General features: G+C 35.7%; 1 protein-coding gene across 3 annotated transcripts in view; it reads right to left on the bottom strand.

Annotated features, from left to right (window-relative positions):
• Positions 1-7,659: 7,659 nt before the first annotated feature.
• EFEMP1 (EGF containing fibulin extracellular matrix protein 1) overlaps positions 7,660-19,137 on the bottom strand; it is a 71,034-nt gene continuing 59,556 nt past the window's right edge. For all 3 annotated transcript variants that reach the window (XM_027865219.1, XM_027865221.1, XM_027865220.1), the window contains 4 exons: positions 18,358-18,477; positions 13,710-13,833; positions 13,388-13,583; positions 7,660-9,118 (listed from right to left, as the gene is read on the bottom strand). In XM_027865219.1, coding sequence (XP_027721020.1) covers positions 8,957-9,118; positions 13,388-13,583; positions 13,710-13,833; positions 18,358-18,477 — 602 coding nt within the window. In that variant the 3' untranslated portion in view covers positions 7,660-8,956. The remainder of the gene's footprint in view (positions 9,119-13,387; positions 13,584-13,709; positions 13,834-18,357; positions 18,478-19,137) is intronic.

The following is a 19,137-nucleotide window of genomic DNA, read 5'->3' as shown; positions in this document are numbered from 1 at the left end:
CTTTCCATCAGGAGGTGAGTAGCGTAGTTCATTATCTGCCCCATGGAATCCTGGTTGGTCACTACATGGTTTAGAATTCTTCAGTCTTCCAAAGTTGTTTGTATTTACAATACTTTTTATTGTATGGATTGTTCTTTTCTTCTTGCTTACTTTACTTGGCATCAATTCATAATTCTTCCCAGGTTTTTATGAACCCACTCCTTTCATCTTTTCTTATGACATCATAGTATTCCATTACATTCACATGCCATAATTTGTTCAACCATTCCCTAATTGATAGGCATCCTGTTAGTTTCCAAGTCTTTACCACCACAAAAAGAACTAAAAAAGTAGTTTTCAGTCTCTGAACTCTGTAGCATCAGAAAGTTGGTTGTGAAAGGTCTGAAAATCCATATATGCACCAAGCACTGGCATTTTGTAGGCTGAATAAATATATCTCAAACATATGGCTTACTTTTAAGAAATGTACATAGATGATATTGGAGTTAATAAACATAAATTCATTTAAAATATTACTAAGTTCTTAGTAGTTTTTTGTTACATATTTTCTCAATCAATGGATGCAAATAGTATAACTATTATCCTGTGTGGGTCTATAAAATTTTTTTTATATTAAAAAAGGATCCTAATACTAAGAAAAGTTAGGAACTGCTATTCTAAAATTATACTAATTGTTGAATCTCAAAGCAAATGCCAAAGTAGATGCCATAATGAAATTGGGTCTGAGGTCCTTTTCTATGAAATTTATCCTAAAACACTCCCTATTCTTATATTTAGAGATATGTCATATGGAGTTTTCATATCTGGAGATATCTCAGTTGTCATATCTGGAGATAACAGAACTCAGCTCTGTTTGAAATCACACTACAATTGTCAACAGTCACAAAGGCCTCGAGGAAGCAATGCAGCCATGTTCTTAGAAACCTCAGGATTGTTTAGGTGGATATCCATGCATGTGCTAGACAGGACCATATGTGGGAAATTCCACTTGTGGTCAGGGGTAAGTCATTTTACTTAGAGTATAAATTACAAGCCCCAGCAGATTATTATTGATGCTGAGTGAAGTTGGCCAATGGATCTTTGCGTAGATAAAACATAGAAGATAACAATTAGTTTCTGTACAGTAGCAGAAATTGGGTTGATATGAGGAAATCATTTTTTAAGCCATAATGTGCTATAGAAATATGATTTATTTTTAATTTTTAGCTCCTTCCAAAAGCTTTCTTTTGTCTATCTACACTGTCTTTCCATTATTATTCAGTTACTTCTTTAAGTAATAGAAGACTGACTGTCCTTTTTGAGACAGGGATGAGTCCCCTGGAAAGACCTCACATGGGGATGGTTTGTCTTATTGGACATGAATATACAGAAATATGGGAACTAACTTTCTGTTAATCCTCGACTTTGAAAGGGGGAGGATGATAAAAGGAAGAAATATGAAACAAAAGAATTGGATTTCAAAATAAAATGGGAAATCAGAGTCTGCCCTTTACTCCCACAGACTACTCTTTTTACCTGGGGGAAAGAATAGCTATTTTCATTGCCTAGCCCTCAGTCCACCACAGTGTGGCATAATAAATAGAGGGCCCACCTTGGGGCAAGGAAGAGATGAGCTCAAGTCCTAACTGATGAATATCAGTTGTGATAACATGGGTAATCTACTTAACTTCTGAGGAAACTCTCGGAAGTTTAAGATACAGATGAATAGTTGATCTGTACTGGTGGAGGGAGTTTCCATGCTGGTAATGACCTAACCTGATGATCGTTTAGTTTGTTGTTTGTCCTTCATTCTCAAAGAGGACCATGACATCAGGAAGGTGATGTCATGACTTGCAAGTGAATTGGATTTAAGTGAAGGAGGGCTGTGTAAAAGCACCAGTCTCACTTTCTCCTCCGGAGTCATCTGAGTCCAGTGGCAAGATACAGATCAGAATGACTGGTGATGGTCCCAGATACAGTAGGAGACCTTGGCCTTTCTAAGCTAAGTTCTTTTCCAGGTCTCAGTTTGTCTGAGGCAATACCCATTTAGTGATTAAGTCTAGGTAAGAAATGAGGCAAAGAATGGCCTCTTTTACCTAGTTAAACACACACACACACACACACACACACACACACACACACACACACACCCCACAAAATGAAATAAATCATAATCAATCTGGGAGGGGAAGGCTGCAGGGTTTCTGGCCAAAACAGAGACAATTGCTATTTACGCTGACTTTGAGCCATCAGAGCCCTTCTTTCCTTCCCTCCTTCCTTATTGCACTCCTTCTCTCCCTCTCTCCTCTCCCTCTGTCCACATAAGGAATCATACCCTTACCTGTGAGTGCTCTGCCCAAAGGAATATAAATTTTGATCCCTGAAACCACACAAGATATCTTGGGATTTCAAGATTTCTTTTTTAAGGACTATGCCTTAAATCCAAATCACTCTAGCTCTCATTGATGGACCAACAATAGGTCCCAGCCTAAGCCTTACTTAGCACTCTGATGAAATCACAGGTCTAGACCCCTTCCTCCCAAAACAAAAGTATTCTGGGCATGATAGGAAACTTCCAGCTATACCACATATATTAGAATAATGAGGCTGGTTTTGGGAAGAAGAGTACATGCAGGCTTGTAGTGGTGATTTCTCTGGAGTCTCTGTTAACTTGTTACTGTCTCTTCATCAAATCTTAATGGAAAATAAAGGTAAGAAGACTTCTGGTGGCAGCCAGTTCAGAAACACGCAACTAATTGATAGGAATGTGGCTCAAAGACCAAGCTAACTCTGACAAGAAGAGATAATAATAGCTAGCATTTTTATAGCACTTTAAAGCTTGCAAAGCACTTTACAAATACATCATTTTATCCTCGCAACAACCCTGGGAGATAGCTGCTATTATTATCTTTATTTTATAGATGAAGAAACAGAGGCAACAGAGAGGTTTAATGACTTGCCCAGGTTTGTCTGAAGCTGTATTTGAACTTGTGTTTTCCTGACTTAAGTCCAACACTCAATCCACTGTGCGACCCAGCTGCTTGCATTTCCCATATTTTGAGTGTAAGCCAAGGGTCAGCAACTTTTCTAGACTTTTTTTTTCTAGACTTTTCTAGTGCCATCAGTGGGACTAAATAAAGACCCATCTTTGGGTCATGCCAGTGCCAGGGCCCATCTGTCTTGACTTTCAGCATCTGCCTGGTCTGGAATATTCTCCCTATTCCTTTCCATTTGTCCAAAGCTTACCTGTCCTTCAAGGCCCTGCTCAGGTTCCTCTTGCATGCATCTTTTCCCTATTATTTCTCATTTCTGAATTCATCTCATTTAGTGTACATACCACCTATTTGACAATTAACCTTCCACTCTTTCCCCTTATATAACATCCCTACATTTAGGATGAGAAGAAGCCAGGTATATTTTATGAGGTCAAGATTAGAAAAGTTTGGTTGATAAGGCATCTCAGTTTTTAGCTGCAGGGGTGAGAAATCAATTGAGTTAAAGGAAGTATTATGACTCCCCTATATGCTGACCTTTACCATTTACAAAGTGATTTGCTCACAAAAAACCTGTGAAGCAGAAAGTCAAAGTATTTTTATCCCTATTTTATACAGAAGAGCAAACTAAGGCTCAGGGAAATTAAAACTGAACCCCAGGTTCAATTGAATAGAAACAGGATATTTTATAAGATAGAGAAGTGTGATTTAAGAGAACTTTAAATTGCTTTGCTGGGGTTAGTATGTGCTGTGTCCCCTTGTTAAATGACAACACTTTGATATGGAAGAATGTTTTCTTAGGGAAGGTTAAAATTGAGTTGTGGAATTCATATCTTTAATTTCTCTTAAATCACACCTGTCTTATAAAATGGGTCTGTGTTCTGCTAACAAACATCTTACCTAGGCATCTTTATTGACCAAATAGGAGGAGTTCATTTTTTTTTACCCCAGTTTTGTTCAGTGGACCTGATACCTTGGTCTACTGGCCAGATGAAACAATTCTGATTTTTGGTACCAGATGTATCATAACTTAGGTTCGTGTTCTGCAGGTGTTCTCCCAGCTGGGAAGTTTGGAACCTTGCCACAGTTTTGAGATAATGATTTGGTATAGAAATGTGAGAGTGTTAAAAATAATTCTACATGTTAACAGTGGGTTTTGTCCCTGGTGGGCTCCATATGCATGACACATGACCAGTCCAGCAGCTGTTCTATATTTTAACAGGATAGTTATAAAGTTAGAGACATGCATGGCTATTCAAAACATAAGCAGTTGCTTGGAATCATGGAAACATGATTCAACAATAAATTTGATTTTTGAAGTTTCCAAAGAAAATAATCTCATCATCCTATGTTCAGGTGGTCTTGGGGTATTGAATGAACTTTCTATGTATTCAGTTTGCTGAAACATTTACCACCTAGAGGCAGTGTAGAAGAGAAGTTAGCACCATTAGCTTTTTTCTTTTTCTACAGTTTTCATTTAACACATTGTGAGGGAAGTAACAGATAGTTGGGATTCTGCAATAGAATATTACCCTATTCCTGGCTGCTCAGTCAAAGGATTTATGCAGTGGCAGACTTTAAAGGTTACATCATGTACTTTAAGATACTTTACACTATTAGTGGACAGTATGTGTGTGTGTATACACATACATATATACATATACAGTATGATAATGTGAGATGAGGTGCTAATACAAAAATATATATTTTAGTAAATGTTCTCATAACTCACATTATCATAACTCTCTTTTTTTCTCTGGAATGGACCATAAGGGTGTCATTATCTATATTTATAGATGGAATAGTTCAAGATCCAGAGAAAATCTTGGCCAAGGTCATGGAGATGGTGGTACAGTGAGGACTAGTACTCCTATACTTCCAACGTTATCAAACATCAACTGTGAATCACATTGAGCTTATGATCAAGTGAATTGGAATTCTATCTGTTATTTAAGTATATATTGTAATCTTTTACCTTTATACAATTTAGCCATGTTGGTTTTATATGTATCTATATTTATATTTATATGACATATATATGTATATGTGTGTGTGTATAATTCTTTTATGGCTGATGTATCCAATGTCACAGTAGGAGTCATCTTTTCACAGGCCACACTGTTCTCTTCCATGGTTTGGCCCTGTGTATATTGATCCCTCATATTGACTGCAGTGAAAAGGAACTACATAATATAAAAGAAATAGCTATTCAAAGTAAGTCTACTTTTGAGGCATGAAGGCACCATATTGAGAGAACATGGCACCCATCATTATCCACATGAACCATGAGAGTTTAATATGCCTGTAGACCAATCAATTTAACCACCGTACTTTCTTTCATGTAATAATAATGCAGTTGAAATATTCACCCCACCTCACCTCAGTCTACTTTGTTCCTTCAACAAACTATGGTTTCTATCACTGATTTTTCTCTCCACCCATCCTGTGCATCATAGTCCCATGGTTGACAACTACCTGAGTAAGTCAGGGGCTGTCCAGGCCAATTTGCAGTACATTCTACTGGTATGGAAAAAAAGGGGTGTAAAAACTGGGGCTCAACCACCATAGCATCCCTGGGAGGAGGCTTTAAGTATAATAGATCAGATCTGATTATCTTTGGAAACATATACCAATCAATCTTGGAAACTTGTAGGCAAGGTCATAATATAATCACATAATACAGGTGGGGAGCCATTTGGCCCTATTAATTAGGACTATTTTCTTTGGTACAGAGAAATCTTGTATTCACTTCATCCTTACTGTAGGGGGTTCACCTTGGTCCCTAAATCCTAACCCACCCTAATAATCTTGGAAGCAATAAGAAGATGTAGTCAAAGAGAACCATGACTCCCAATAGGCTCCTTCAAGTATCTGGTGGTCTGGAAAGGACTTGTGAGGTGAAGTGAGACAAAGCATAGCATAGGGGGAATGAGGGAGGGAGGTGAAGGGACCATGGGTATTATAGCCAGAAGAGGACTAGAGAAACCCCTAAGGAAGGGCCTGTGGAGAAGAGGAAATGGGGCAATTTAGGGTCCAGGGGAATTATAGAGGACACATGAGCCTAAGGGAAGGAGAGATGAAAACTTCCCTTCTGTGCCCCTCAGTTTCTTTGTGAGTAAAATGAGTGCGTGGTAGATAAGAGGTGTCAAGCACACAGCCTGTGGGCTACATGTGGCTCACATGTGTGAGACCTGAGTGTGACCTGAACTAGATGAAAATGTAATTGGGAAATATTTAACAAATAATATACAATAAACAGATATTATTACATTTTAGAACTGTCAATATGTGGCTTGTAGGGATCCTTGTATATAGTTTAGTTGTTCCTATTTCTATTTGAGTCTGACCTTTCGTTAGATGACCTCCAAAATCCTTTCCATCTGTAATATTGTATGTCCTATGAAGGGTTATGGCCCTGAGAAGAGGAAGAGAGGAAAATATGTATATCTCAGGGTTGGAAAAGGTCTTCCTACTCTACCCTATCAGGTCACAGACTTGAGTTCTGCTTTTGACTCCATCTTGACTCAATTCAGGAGCTGCTTCAGTTTCCTTTCTATTCATTTATGGGTCTAGTCCAAATTTTGTCTTGTGAGAAACATTTATTCAATTGTGGGAATTAGGAGAAAACCTTATTGCATTGTTTGAACCTAGCTCTTCATGACTGGGAAACTGGACCATCTCTTCCTGTTGTTTAGACACTCTTAACAAAGAACCTCGGCTATGCTGATCAGAAACTCAGTCAGCTCCAAAGAGTGATGCAAGGAATTTTCTCACAATTGTCTATCTCAAGCAACCCACGTGTCTTATCTGAAAACTAAACAATTACTGTTTCCATGTTCCTTTGTTCACTGACACTTGGGGGGAGATGGGATACCTCTTTTTTTGAATTACACCTGTTCACTCTCCCCCTCCCAACTTGGAAAGTCCCTAATCTTTTATCCAATTAGAAATCAGATTACCTAATGTCATATTATTTCCTTTTTTTATTAATTATTTTTAATGTATAAAAATCTGTCTCCCCCTCTATTCGGGGTCCATCCCAAAACTAAGGAAGTGGCCTGGTCCAATTTGTTAGGTAATTAGCATGCATTGCTTAATAAATTGATATTTTTGGAAGATCAAATCTTTGTTTCCTTAGTTATTTCATCTTTCACTCACCACACTTTCTATAGGGAAAGGTAGCGTCTGGGCTCACAATGATGCTGATATAGCACAACAAAGAGCAGTCATGGCTGTGATATCACCATAATAAAAGAATGGTGCCTTGGGTGAAGAAGTTTTATGAGATAAACCAACCTTTTTGCCAATACCCATTGCTCAGTCAAGGGAATTTCCTTGTTCAACCTTGTGGTAACTAACCCAGGTTTTGACTTTTATTGTAAACTCCTACTTCTTACTCATTTGGATTTTGTTGACAGGTAAGACTATTAACTTTGCATTGACTGGTACAATATTGGCTTTTCTTTTTTTTTTTTTTTTGTTTTCCGTATATCAAGACCTGAACCATGTCCTTATTCCTCAGGAGGTTACTTTTCCTTGAGTAAATCCTATTAATTGATCTTAACTACCAGAATGTTGTAGTCCACCTCCCATAAGGGGCACAGATTTGGAATAATCTTCTCATTTGTTTCCAGAAACCAAAATTGTATAGGCTGTCAGAATCTCACATAAGCCAGAGACTAGATGATCCACTATAAGAATTACATTTATTTTTATAAAAAATATATTTGTACATCAAAGTAAAAACTGTTACATTTGAGACAAAGAAGAGGACACTAAAGCTTTTTCACAGATATAAATGGAAAGGTAATTTGATTTTGTTCACTTGAATGTCAGTTCCCAGCCCCTCCCTAATCTGGACATAAGGAATAAAATCTTAAGTCTTATACATCAGACCAGACCTGCTTTTTTTTTTCCATCTTTGTGCATATGTCATGTACTAATTAAAAGCTATGTTTATAAGGCAGCAAACTTTGGAATTTAAATTCTAACCAGGAAGGCAAACCCCTTCAGCAAAAGAATTCTGAAAAATTGTGTTTTATCTTCATTTTGTTTCATGTCACATGGTACTCTAATGTCACAAGAAACTCTCCTGTTCCTTGGGACTCTTCAGATCAGTGACAACGGGTATGCCATAGAGCTAGAAATAGTCATGATTTTCTTATACAAAGAACACTGAAAATATTTTTCAACACTATAATTTTCTATTAAAAATTTCATGCACTGTTGGACAAAATTTACAGTGCTGGGCACATAGTAGGTGCTTAATAAATGTTTATTGAATGTATTGAATGAAAGAATGAATAATCATAATCCATATTTTTAAAAAAAGAAAATTAGGATGGCCCTTGGAAATGAACATCATCATATTGTAATCAAAGCTTCAATACAATCTCTCCTCTGCCATGTAATAAATAACCACCTCTAAGCCAGATGTAAAAAACAACACAAATATAAGATAGGTCCTCATTTTCTAAAGAAATAGATTTTTATTGACCTTTTCTCCTCCTTACAAGGCAGTTAAAAAAAGAAATACATTTAACCTATTAGATAAATTTTCACTTGTATGTTACTTAATATTAAATTTTTGTTTCCTTTATGTGATTGTCAGTAAAGTTGTATTAAATTGTTTTTTAAACCATTATGAGTGTCATGTATTATCTTTTGCTTTGTCCTATTGTGATAGGAAAAAACAAACCAACCCTGAAATTTCACAGGATAGTATATTCATAGATCTCTTGAACTAGACCTCTTTAGTGGATTAATGTCTAACTCAGAAACAGTAATAAAGGCAAACTTTGAATCTTGACAGTATGTGACAATGCCCATTTATAAACACGGTGCTAATTTTTTTGAATTATAGGTGAGTGTACAGATTACAGATGTAGGCTTACTAGATATGTCTATAAATAAAATATTTAGTACTTTAAGATAACAATATTCTTTGGCTGATTTAAGTGCCTATGGTGGTTTCTGATGAATGACTAAAATGAGTATGGCCCTACTATTATTGTTAGTCTTAACAATGAGCTGGTCCGGAAGGTTCCTATGCTGTTGACTGTCAACATCTCGAGATCTACAACATATTCTCTTGGTCCAGATAGTGACTTCACTAACACGAGCATTGCACTTATGGCACTTGTTTGCTGCAATTAGAAAAAAAAGAGAATAAGAAGACAAGTTTCTCTCAGGCTGCTACTTTTTTCACTAGGAACTATAGCTCTTTTAAGAGCTGTGGGAAAATCTGCAAGAAAGGTATCATCTTCTTCTCACTACCTCACCCTTTTCCAATGTAGCCTGCTATGCTCACCTTGTTCCCTGTTCACCTCCAATCATTATTACCTTCTCACAGGTACCCAGTTTCTGCCTTTCTGATAGTACCTTGTCCTCTAGGCTTCCATCTATGCCTATAGTCTTCCTTTTTTTTTTTTTTAATATAGTCTTCCTTTTAATTGAACCCAACTTTAGCTAAAGATCACTCAGATGAGAAGTGGATCACTTTAAAAATAAACAGAAAAAGTCAAGATGGTATTATTATCATTGTCTCAATGGGATGCTATTGTTGTTTGTCCTTCATTTTCAACAAGACCTTGCATTTTGTGAGTCACACACTAATTGTGTGATCCTGGGCAAACCACTTAGCCCTGTTTGCCTCAGTTTCTGCATCTGTAAAATGAGCTGGAGAAGGAAACGGTAAACTGCTCCAATATCTTTGCCAAGAAAACTCCTAATGGGCTCATGAAGAGTCAGACATGAAAAGTCTCAATGGGATAGGAATACACTGACTCCCTTTTGGTGGAGGGGAGGCATGGACTATGTGAGAAGGATGGTGAAAAAGTTTGAGAACTATTGCTTTGGGAAATATCAGTGATTTATGATTATAAATCATTTAAAAGTATTAAATATACCCTTTAGATAGTGTTCAATGCCATAATATTAGTGTACCTCTTAAAATTTTGTTCCTATAACTAAATAAGTTATGATCTCATATATTTTAAAGATGATAAACAATAAAATTATAGATATGTAATGTACAAATGGTTGTTTCAGCATGTGAGTCTCTAATTGGGTCAGTAAGTTCATAAGTAGGTTCTAAGGTTGGCAAATTCTCAGGCTTTAATGTTTCCCAAGCGTGGGAATTCAGTTAACATCTATAACTACAATAAATATATACAATAAATTTAAATGTTTAATCTTTAGTCATTTGCTAGTATGCCTATGCTAATAAGCATATTAAAAATACTGAACAATCATGTTTATATTAAAGGGAAAGTACCATATCCCTTTATTCTGTATAATATTATGAATTTCTGGAGTTGAACAACTTACAAATCTTTCTGTAGTTCAAAAGACATTTATGGAAAAACCACAACATATCTCTGTTTAAACACTGCTGTGTTTGGTTGAATGAGATTTTACAATGTTTAAGGAAAAGAGCCTGGCCTCTTTAAAAAGTCAGAAACAAACTATTTTCAGATGTTTCTGACAGAGACACACTGTAAAACAGTAGTAAAACCACAAAGCTTATTAAAGAAACTGATATTGTGCAAATGCAAGGTGGATAATTGGAAGGAGGTAGAATGTTCAAGCAAGTTAGGCGATAAATGTTTGTTGAGTGACATTAGCTAAATGGTGACATGAGTGAAAATTATTCCCTTTGGACTGAAAGTAAGGGGTCTCATGGTACAGTGCAAGGGGCAATGGTTTTTGGTGAGGCAATCAGGGTTAAGTGACTTGCCTAGGGTCACACAGCTAGTAAGTGTCAAGTGTCTGAGGCCGGATTTGAACTCAGGTCCTTCTGACTCCAAGGCCAGAGCTCTATTCATTGCACCACCTAGCTGCCCCTAGACTAGGTATTTCTTAACTTTTTTTGTGTCATTGGCAATCTGGTAAAGCCAATGGATAGTCCATTTCAAAATAATATTTTTAAATATATAAAGTAAGGATTACATAGGAAATAAATTATATTGAAACACAGTTATGAAAATATTGAAAACAAACAAATTCAGGAGCCCGAGATTAAGAACCTTGCACTAGATGGGTGTCATGGAGATCACAGGAATCACCCTGTAGCATTTTGCCTCTCTCTTTCTGTTTATTGTAAGGTAATCCAAAGGGCAAAGAAGACTAGAGAAGTAAGAGTATGAATGCATGCTTAATACCAGTTGACAGAGTGAGAAGATGAAGGTTGATGGAAATGATCTGTAATGACTTTTTACATAAATTTGTGTTGAGGCTTGAAAGAAAAGGAGCGATAGTCAGAGGTGTCTATGTACCACAGAATGCTTTTCTTATACAATGTTCTTTCAGCAAATATTTCTTGAGCACCTATTATGTACAAAACACTGTGTCAGAAATTGTGAGGGACACAAAAAACATTGTCCGTGCCCACAAAGAAAAAATTTAATATTTGATTGTTAATATTTGTGATAATTTTAATCAGAATTTATTTGATAGGAAAATGAAAATTGACAGATATCATGCAATATTGTGAAAAAGCTACCTGGTTGACCTCTGCAGTCACTGTTCATCTGATTGTAGTTACTCAAATTGTAGTCATTGTACTCAAAAGGGAATGTCAAAACTCAGTATATTTCTCATCTCCTCCAGGAAGCTTTCTCTGACTAACTGTAGCAGTTCACACTGTTCTTTCTTTTTTCTTTTTTTCTTTTTTCAATAATAGTATTATCAACACCAGTTGGTTTCGTACAAAACTGTTCTATGCTTGTTTTAGATTTGTTAATTTTGTCTAATGATAACTCTCTGAAGACAGGAATACATTTAATATTTCTTCTTCATCCTGCAATACATCCAGCATGGGGTGGGGCACACAGTAGTTACTAAATAAGAAATTCGTGAATCTCTGATACTTATGGGTTGAACTTTTGCATAAGTAAAAATTCATTGGGAGAAATTTTGCAGCAGTTGTTTTGGTTACTCTTGAATCATGGGATATGAAATAACCATGCTTTTATCACTATTACTATGGAATATCATACTCTTCCCACAGTCATTTTAAAAATTCTTGTTGAATCAAATAAGAAAAAAAAATGGCTAAAATTTAAAATCCCAAAGCTGTCAGTGCTTTATCTCATTCATGGCAAGGAAGATTCATTATTTTCATTTGGGAAAGCATTTGGTTTGTAAATAAGCAAGCTGAATATACTGTATTGATAACAAATAATAAGGAATTTAGTTAACTTTTGAGGAGCGCCCTAAGATGAACTACACTCAACTTTCAAAGAATACATATTTATGTTCATAGAAAAGGACAGATTGAACTGTATCCCATTTTTAACTGCTTGTTAGTTGTCCCAAGATTATTTTCTTCAGGTCTTAAATTATGCTTATTTTAAATTCTAAAGTTAATTTTTCAAAAGAAAGGTTTTGACATGTTTCTATCCAACTGCTGTGCACTATCATGGTAATTTATATGATCCAATATTACTCGCCTAGCATTATCTGAGGAAGAAAAAAATCACCCTAATAAATTTTATGTCTGGCACTTTAGGCTTTAGACATTAAATATTGAGTGAATCTATGCTTCTTTATAGGTAAACAAAGGGAGTAGCAAAGAGCTGTAAGTCAAATTACAGATGGCCATTTTTTTATTTTTAGAAGTCAGTTATAAGAAATTAATCATATCTAACTCATTGGCAAAGAAACACATACACATCACAGAACTGTGTAAACATGTAAACATGTAAAAATGTGCAAACCTTACCACAAACATAGTTTTCCCAGTTTATTTTTCCTTTTCTTAAAATGAAACCTCGACTTTTAAAGTTGATTAAGAATAAACTATTCCTAAAGGTATTTTCGAGAAAGTTTCAACTTCATGAATAAAGTTATTTTAGAATGAAATGGCCCCTACCAACTTGTAACTGCTCTGTGAAGGGCGTTGATCCTATCTTAAAATGTGCCAGATTTAAGACCAAAAACAGACTCACTAAGATTATGTAGGCTGGCACAGGGGGAGACTGGAAACAGTGAGACCAAGTGTACTAGGAGGCTACTGCAGTAATCCAGTTGTGATGTGTTAAGTGCCTGAACTCCAGTGGTGACAGTTGTAAAGAAAGAGTAGATTTGACTAAGAAAGGGCTCAGTGAAAAATGGAGGGGAAGAAGAGAAAATGACTTTAAGGTTTCTAGCTTGTGATGACTGGGAGTATGGTGATAGTACCAGTGCCAAAAATGGTTCATTTGGGAAGGAGAACATTTCTCAACCCATTGAGAGAAAGTGTGTACGTTTGATTGCATGTGAAAAATGAAAAATTTGTGAGATTAACAAAATAATAAACTTTTAAGGGTTATTTTTCTACTTTTGTTTAAGACTGAGTGGAGGTGCCTGACATCCTATCAAGAAATAATACTGCCACCCCTTTCCATAGCTGAGACTTAATGTAAAATACTTACTCGTAAGTAAAACTCTCCATTTTCATTTCCAGATTTAATCCTGAAAGTGTTAATAGTGTTGGCATAAATAGTAGTAGCCCGGATTTGGAAGATATCTGATGGCACAGACCTATCTGATCGGATACTCATATACTTATAGACTATAGAGTGAGGAAGATCTCGGCACACTGCGTTTGATACAGGGCAAATACAACGACTGCAAAACAAAACAAAACAAAATGAAAGCATTCAAAATGGACATATATTCATGAAGCTGCTAACTGTTTTGACTTTCTGAGTTGTGAACAGTGCCATCTTTTGAAAGAGATATGACTTTTCTTACTTCTCTGATGTCAGGACGTAGGGATCTGGGCATGGGTTTCGTGGATAACAGCGGAATCCACCATGGTAATTCCAACACATTTCCTCTTCTCGGCATTCATTTGCTGTCTCACACTCATTTATATCTGGAGATGATGGGTCAGGATAATTTTCGTACAAAAATAAAGGTGTATACACATCAAATACTGATTTTTACAAAGAAAGAACTTTTTACAAAGAATGGAGGTGATTTAATTTTCAAAAATGTTTTATAGAAGCCTTTTGCATCAGTGTCACAGTAATTGCCCATCATTTCCATCATGACAAAGAACAACAATTAAGCAAAAGTGTTAGATATAATAAGTGTACCTGATAACATATACAATAATACGAAAGTCTCATATCTTCATTATTTCTTCTCTGAGACTTTCCTTTTTTTGAGTTCTTTCAAATTCTACTTCCTTTTAGTGAACTTTTCATTTACATTGTTGTAGTCCCCATGTGTATTGTTCTCTTTGTTCTGTTCTCTTCCCATATTTCTCTGAACTACTCAATTCATTGTTTCTTACTGAAAATAGACTATTACCTTATAGTCATATGCCATAATTTTTTTTCCAGCCATCCCCAGATCAATGGGCATAGATACACTGTTTCCAGTTTTTTATAGCACAAGGAGACCTATTTTGAATATTTTGAAATATACTGGAGTTTAGTTTCTGTCTTTGACTTATTTTCCTATAGGGTATATGCCTGGTTGTGGCATTGCTGGATCAAAGGGTATGGACAATGTAGCAATTTTTCTCGAATACTTTCAAAATGGTATGTAGAATTGTTGAACCATTTCACAGTTCTACCGATAGTGCATCAATATGCCTTTCTTCCTGTAATCCTCCCAAAATTGACTATTCCAACTTTTGTCATTTTTGCCATTTTCTACTATATAAGGTAAAACATCAGAGTTGTTCTAATTGTCATTTATCTTAATATTAATGATTTGGAGCAAGTTTTGAAATGGTCATTTATGGTTTGCAATTCTTTTGGAAACTGTTCCCATTGTTTATCTTCTAATCCTGTCTTTCTTGATTTTATTAATACAAAAAGTTTAAAATTTCATGTAGTCAAAAGTGCTTATCTTATGTTTTATAATCTTTTCTCTTCCTTGTTTGTTTGAGAATTCTTCCCCTTCAATAGCTAAGGTTTCTGATTTCATTCTTTTCCATTTTTTTAATGGTGTGACCTTTTAAATTTAGTTTACCTATCCATTTTGAACTTATTGTGGTAATATGGTATATGATGTTGTTGTAAACCAAATTTCTGCTATATTACTTTCCAGTGTTCCCAGCACTTCTTGTCAAAAAGGGATTCCTTCCTTGATATAACTGCTTTTGATTACTTACACTTCTTATTTATCTAGTCTGTTCCACTGGTCTACTTTTCTGTTTTTTAAACCAGTGTCAAAAAAATTTAATTACTATATATCTTGAGATCTAGTAATGTTGAATCCCTTCTTGACCCTTCTCCATCTGCATTTTGGGGCTTTTTACTCATTCTACCATCTTTCCAGGATTTTTCCAGGTTTTTTTTTTATTTTTTGGGGGAAGTTTTTGGAATCTCAGTCATAATAATAAGGAAGGGAGATGGTGCAGTGGATAGAGTTCTAAGCTTGGAGTCAGGAATAAATGAGTTCAAATCTGGCTTCAGACTTAGTAGCTGTGTGACCGTGGGCAAGTCATTTAACCTCAGTTTCCTTAACTGTAAAAAATGGGGATTATAATAGCACCTACCTCCCAGAGTTGTTGTGAGGATCAAATGAGATAATATTTGTAAAGCACTTAGCACAGTGCCTGGCACATATTAGGCACTATATAATTGCTATATAAATATTATTATCATTTATATAGTGCTTCAAAGTTTACAAAGTATTTTACAAATATTATTTCATTTGATCCTCGCAAAAATTCTGGGAGAAGGTGAGGCAAAGAGAGGTTAAGTTAGTTGCCCAGGGTCACATAACTAATAATTGTCTCAGGCAGAAATTTGACCTTAGATCTCCGGATTCCAAGTCCTGGGGTCCATTGACTCTGCCACCTAGCTGCAAAGATCCCTATATCATCATCACCATGATTCCTGAAAGGACAGTGGCTAGACCATTTCAAAGACTGGTATCTATTTTCCTTTTAAAAATTATTAGGAACAGATATTTTTGCCTTAATGTAATGTATTTGCGTATTACTTTACCTTTCATCAAAACACTTTTATGTCTATTTTGTACTTTGAACCTCATAAAATCTAGTAAGGTAGAATAGGGCTAGATATTAACCTCATCTAATGGAAGAAGAAATGGAGTTATAGAAGGGTCACATGATTTGTCCATGGTCACAAAGTTGGTTACTGAGCCAGGATTATGCCCTGGTCACCACTATTTCCACTTCAACAAAATGAATGGCATTCAAATGAATGTCTTCCACGTTTCATTTTATTAAAAAAAAAAGTAAAGAATGAACATGCTGGGCTTCTGACTTGTCTATAATTAACCTAAATCTCTAGAAAATGTCATACAACTTTTAAGATCCAATGATTAAGAGAGATTTCTTATAAACTCAATGGGGCTATTAATAGAAATCTTAGATTCCACCTGAATAAATTTCAGGAGACTTTCCCCCTTAATATTTTTTGTTTATTTTTTTTGAAGTATAAAGGTACCATTTGTTCTCTAGTTGCACCAGAAGCCAAGAGCAGTTTGTTAATTAAAGGCTAGAAACTGCTAAAAGAACCTTTATGCTGGAGTTTCATTCATGACTTCCAGTAATGTGAATTTTGATTTAACTCCTTTATCTATCTAGATGGGCTTTAAAAGATTGCTTTTGTCTTATATAAGTGGTCTTTTGTCTTATATATGTAGTGGTACTACATGATTTTGATGGTTTATGCAAATTCCAGTACTTGGAGTAAGGATGCTGATGTGAAGGATGGAGCTATTCAGCTCAATTCAATCTGAACAACAACAAGAAGTCAGATAGGCTTACAGAATATAAGGTAAAAGGGGTTTTTCCCTTTATAACTTAAAATAACTAAGCTTCATTTTAAAAAAAATGTCCTGGTCTGGATATCTTTATACTCTCTTTAGGAGTTGGGCTATAGGTAAACAGATGTATGCAGAATAAAAAAAAATAATATATATATACATATATATATATCAGCCCCTCACATTTAATGTTAATAAGTTTATTTAGGCATAGTCCAAGGTAAAGTCAATTCAATTCAACAAACATTTACTAAAATCCTAATATGTTAAAAGTACCATGCGAGGTCATAATAATAGCTAGTGTTCATATAGTTCCTACTATATGCAAGGCAATGTGCTAAGCATCTTACTTGTTATCTCATATTGATCCAAATATTAACTCATTTGATCCTCATGACAACCCTGGAATATAGATGCTATTATGATCCCCATTTTACAGTTGAGGAAACTGAGGCACACCAAGGTTAAATGACTTGTCCAGGATCACGCAGCTTTTAAGTGATGGAATTGAAGTGAGGCTGAATTGAACTCAGGTCTTCCTGACTCCAGGCCTTGTTCTCTATCCACTGTACCACTTCACTGTTTCTGTCCATATCATGAAGATAGAAAGATAAAAATGAAAAATGGTCTCTGCCCTGAAGGGAATTACATTCACCTCCAAGCATATTCTTGGCCAGCAAGCCTTTATTAAGTACATATTGTGTGATGGGCACTATTCTAAGCCTTGAGGCAAAAATATAGCCTTCAAAGAGAGACAAGGTGCAAATAAGTAGGTACAAAATTGAGTTCATCCAAACCCTCCTTTCAAGAATGGATCTGATATCACTTATCAATACCTGAGTGTTCATTTGGTATATGCCTTTTGAGCTTTATCACAGATGACCTTGTTCCCACATTTAGTGGCATTTGGCTCCCACAGTAACAGAAATTCACATTTTTACAGAGTAGGTGAGAGAGGCATATTTTTGGCCAAAAGAGTTTTTCCCAGAATCCTTGAAGTTATACTACCTAGGTGGTTTCTTACTGTTTCTTGGCATAAACCTTAAATATCCTTATTCTTAACTGTAACACACAGAGATTGAGATTAATAGGATTTTTTTCTCCAAAGAGCTCAAGCTATGTCCAGGTAGGCATCAGGTTCTATGACAAAAGAAATCCTATTTTCCCAGAACCTAAGTGACTTTCTAACTTGAACTTTAACAATTTATGTAGCTTCCAAAAGAACCTAAGTAATTTACTTGAAGTTTGGGCACTGAGAGAATTAAGCTCACTGCAGAACTTTCTTTTCCTGGTATACTGGGAAGTTATTGATCATATATAGCATAACAAAGTTCTGTAATACTAAGATTTGTGTTTCATAAAAGTTCCATCCATGAAAAACTAAGAAATGAGCTAGAAAAAGACTGGCTACAAAATCTCAAGAAAAGTTAATGTTTTAAATCATTTGTATAATTAGGCAAGGAGCTTTGATTTGATACCTTTCTTGCTGAATGAAGGAGGAAAGAGCTAGACATGACATGAGCTAGCATAGAGAAATGAAGGCCAGAAGTAGAAAATTCAATAATTTTTTTCTTTTAAACCTCCCCCATTTGAAATTCCCAGCTAATGCCAAATACTTAAAAAGTATTGAGATAAGGAAACTCACCTTGACAGGTTCTACTCCCAATGACCTGGTATCCCTCAGGGCACACACAGGAGAATTTTCCTGGTTCATTGACACATTGATATTGACACAGGTAGCTTGAAGTTCTGCATTCATCAATGTCTATAGAAGAGAACAAGAGCTAATATCTGAAACAAATTCACTGTGATCAATTAAAGCATCTACTGTGTGCCAAGCACTATGCTAGGTGCTGGGGATATAAATACAAAAAATGAAATAAATCCCTCCTCTCAAGAGCTTACATGCTAATGTGAAAGCAGGGACGGAGCTCCCTGTCACTTGAAGGTGTTTTCTGAGACAACTTGTTAAAAATGTTAAAGAGATTCACAGATCATATAAATGTTAGACTAGATGATAATAATGATACGTTAATGTTTATGCAATACTTAACTAAGTGTCAGGGATTGTGTAAGCACTTTACAGTTCTTTCATTGGATTCTCACAACAGCTCTGAGATATAAGTGCCATTATTATCACCATTTTACAGTTGAGAAAACTGAGGGAAACAGAGGTTAAATGACTTGCCTAGGGTCACACAGCTAATAAATTTCTGAGACTGGATTTGAACTCAGATCTTCCTGACTCTACGCTCAACACTAGGCTCTATCTACTTTGGCACCTAGCTACTCCTAGATGTTTTCTGAAGTCCATGCCAGCTCTAAGATTGTATGATTCTGTTTAAAAAATAAACATGTATGATAAAAATATTTAGGAAGTGCCTGATGTATGCAGGACACTGTGTTCCTTGTTGGAGAAGAAACA

Source organism: Vombatus ursinus, unplaced genomic scaffold (genome assembly GCF_900497805.2).
Source record: "Vombatus ursinus unplaced genomic scaffold, bare-nosed wombat genome assembly UNPS02014778.1, whole genome shotgun sequence".
NCBI classification, from domain to species: domain Eukaryota; kingdom Metazoa; phylum Chordata; class Mammalia; order Diprotodontia; family Vombatidae; genus Vombatus; species Vombatus ursinus.
The sequence above is the reverse complement of the archived record's forward strand: the minus strand, read 5'-3'. Positions and strand labels throughout refer to the sequence as shown.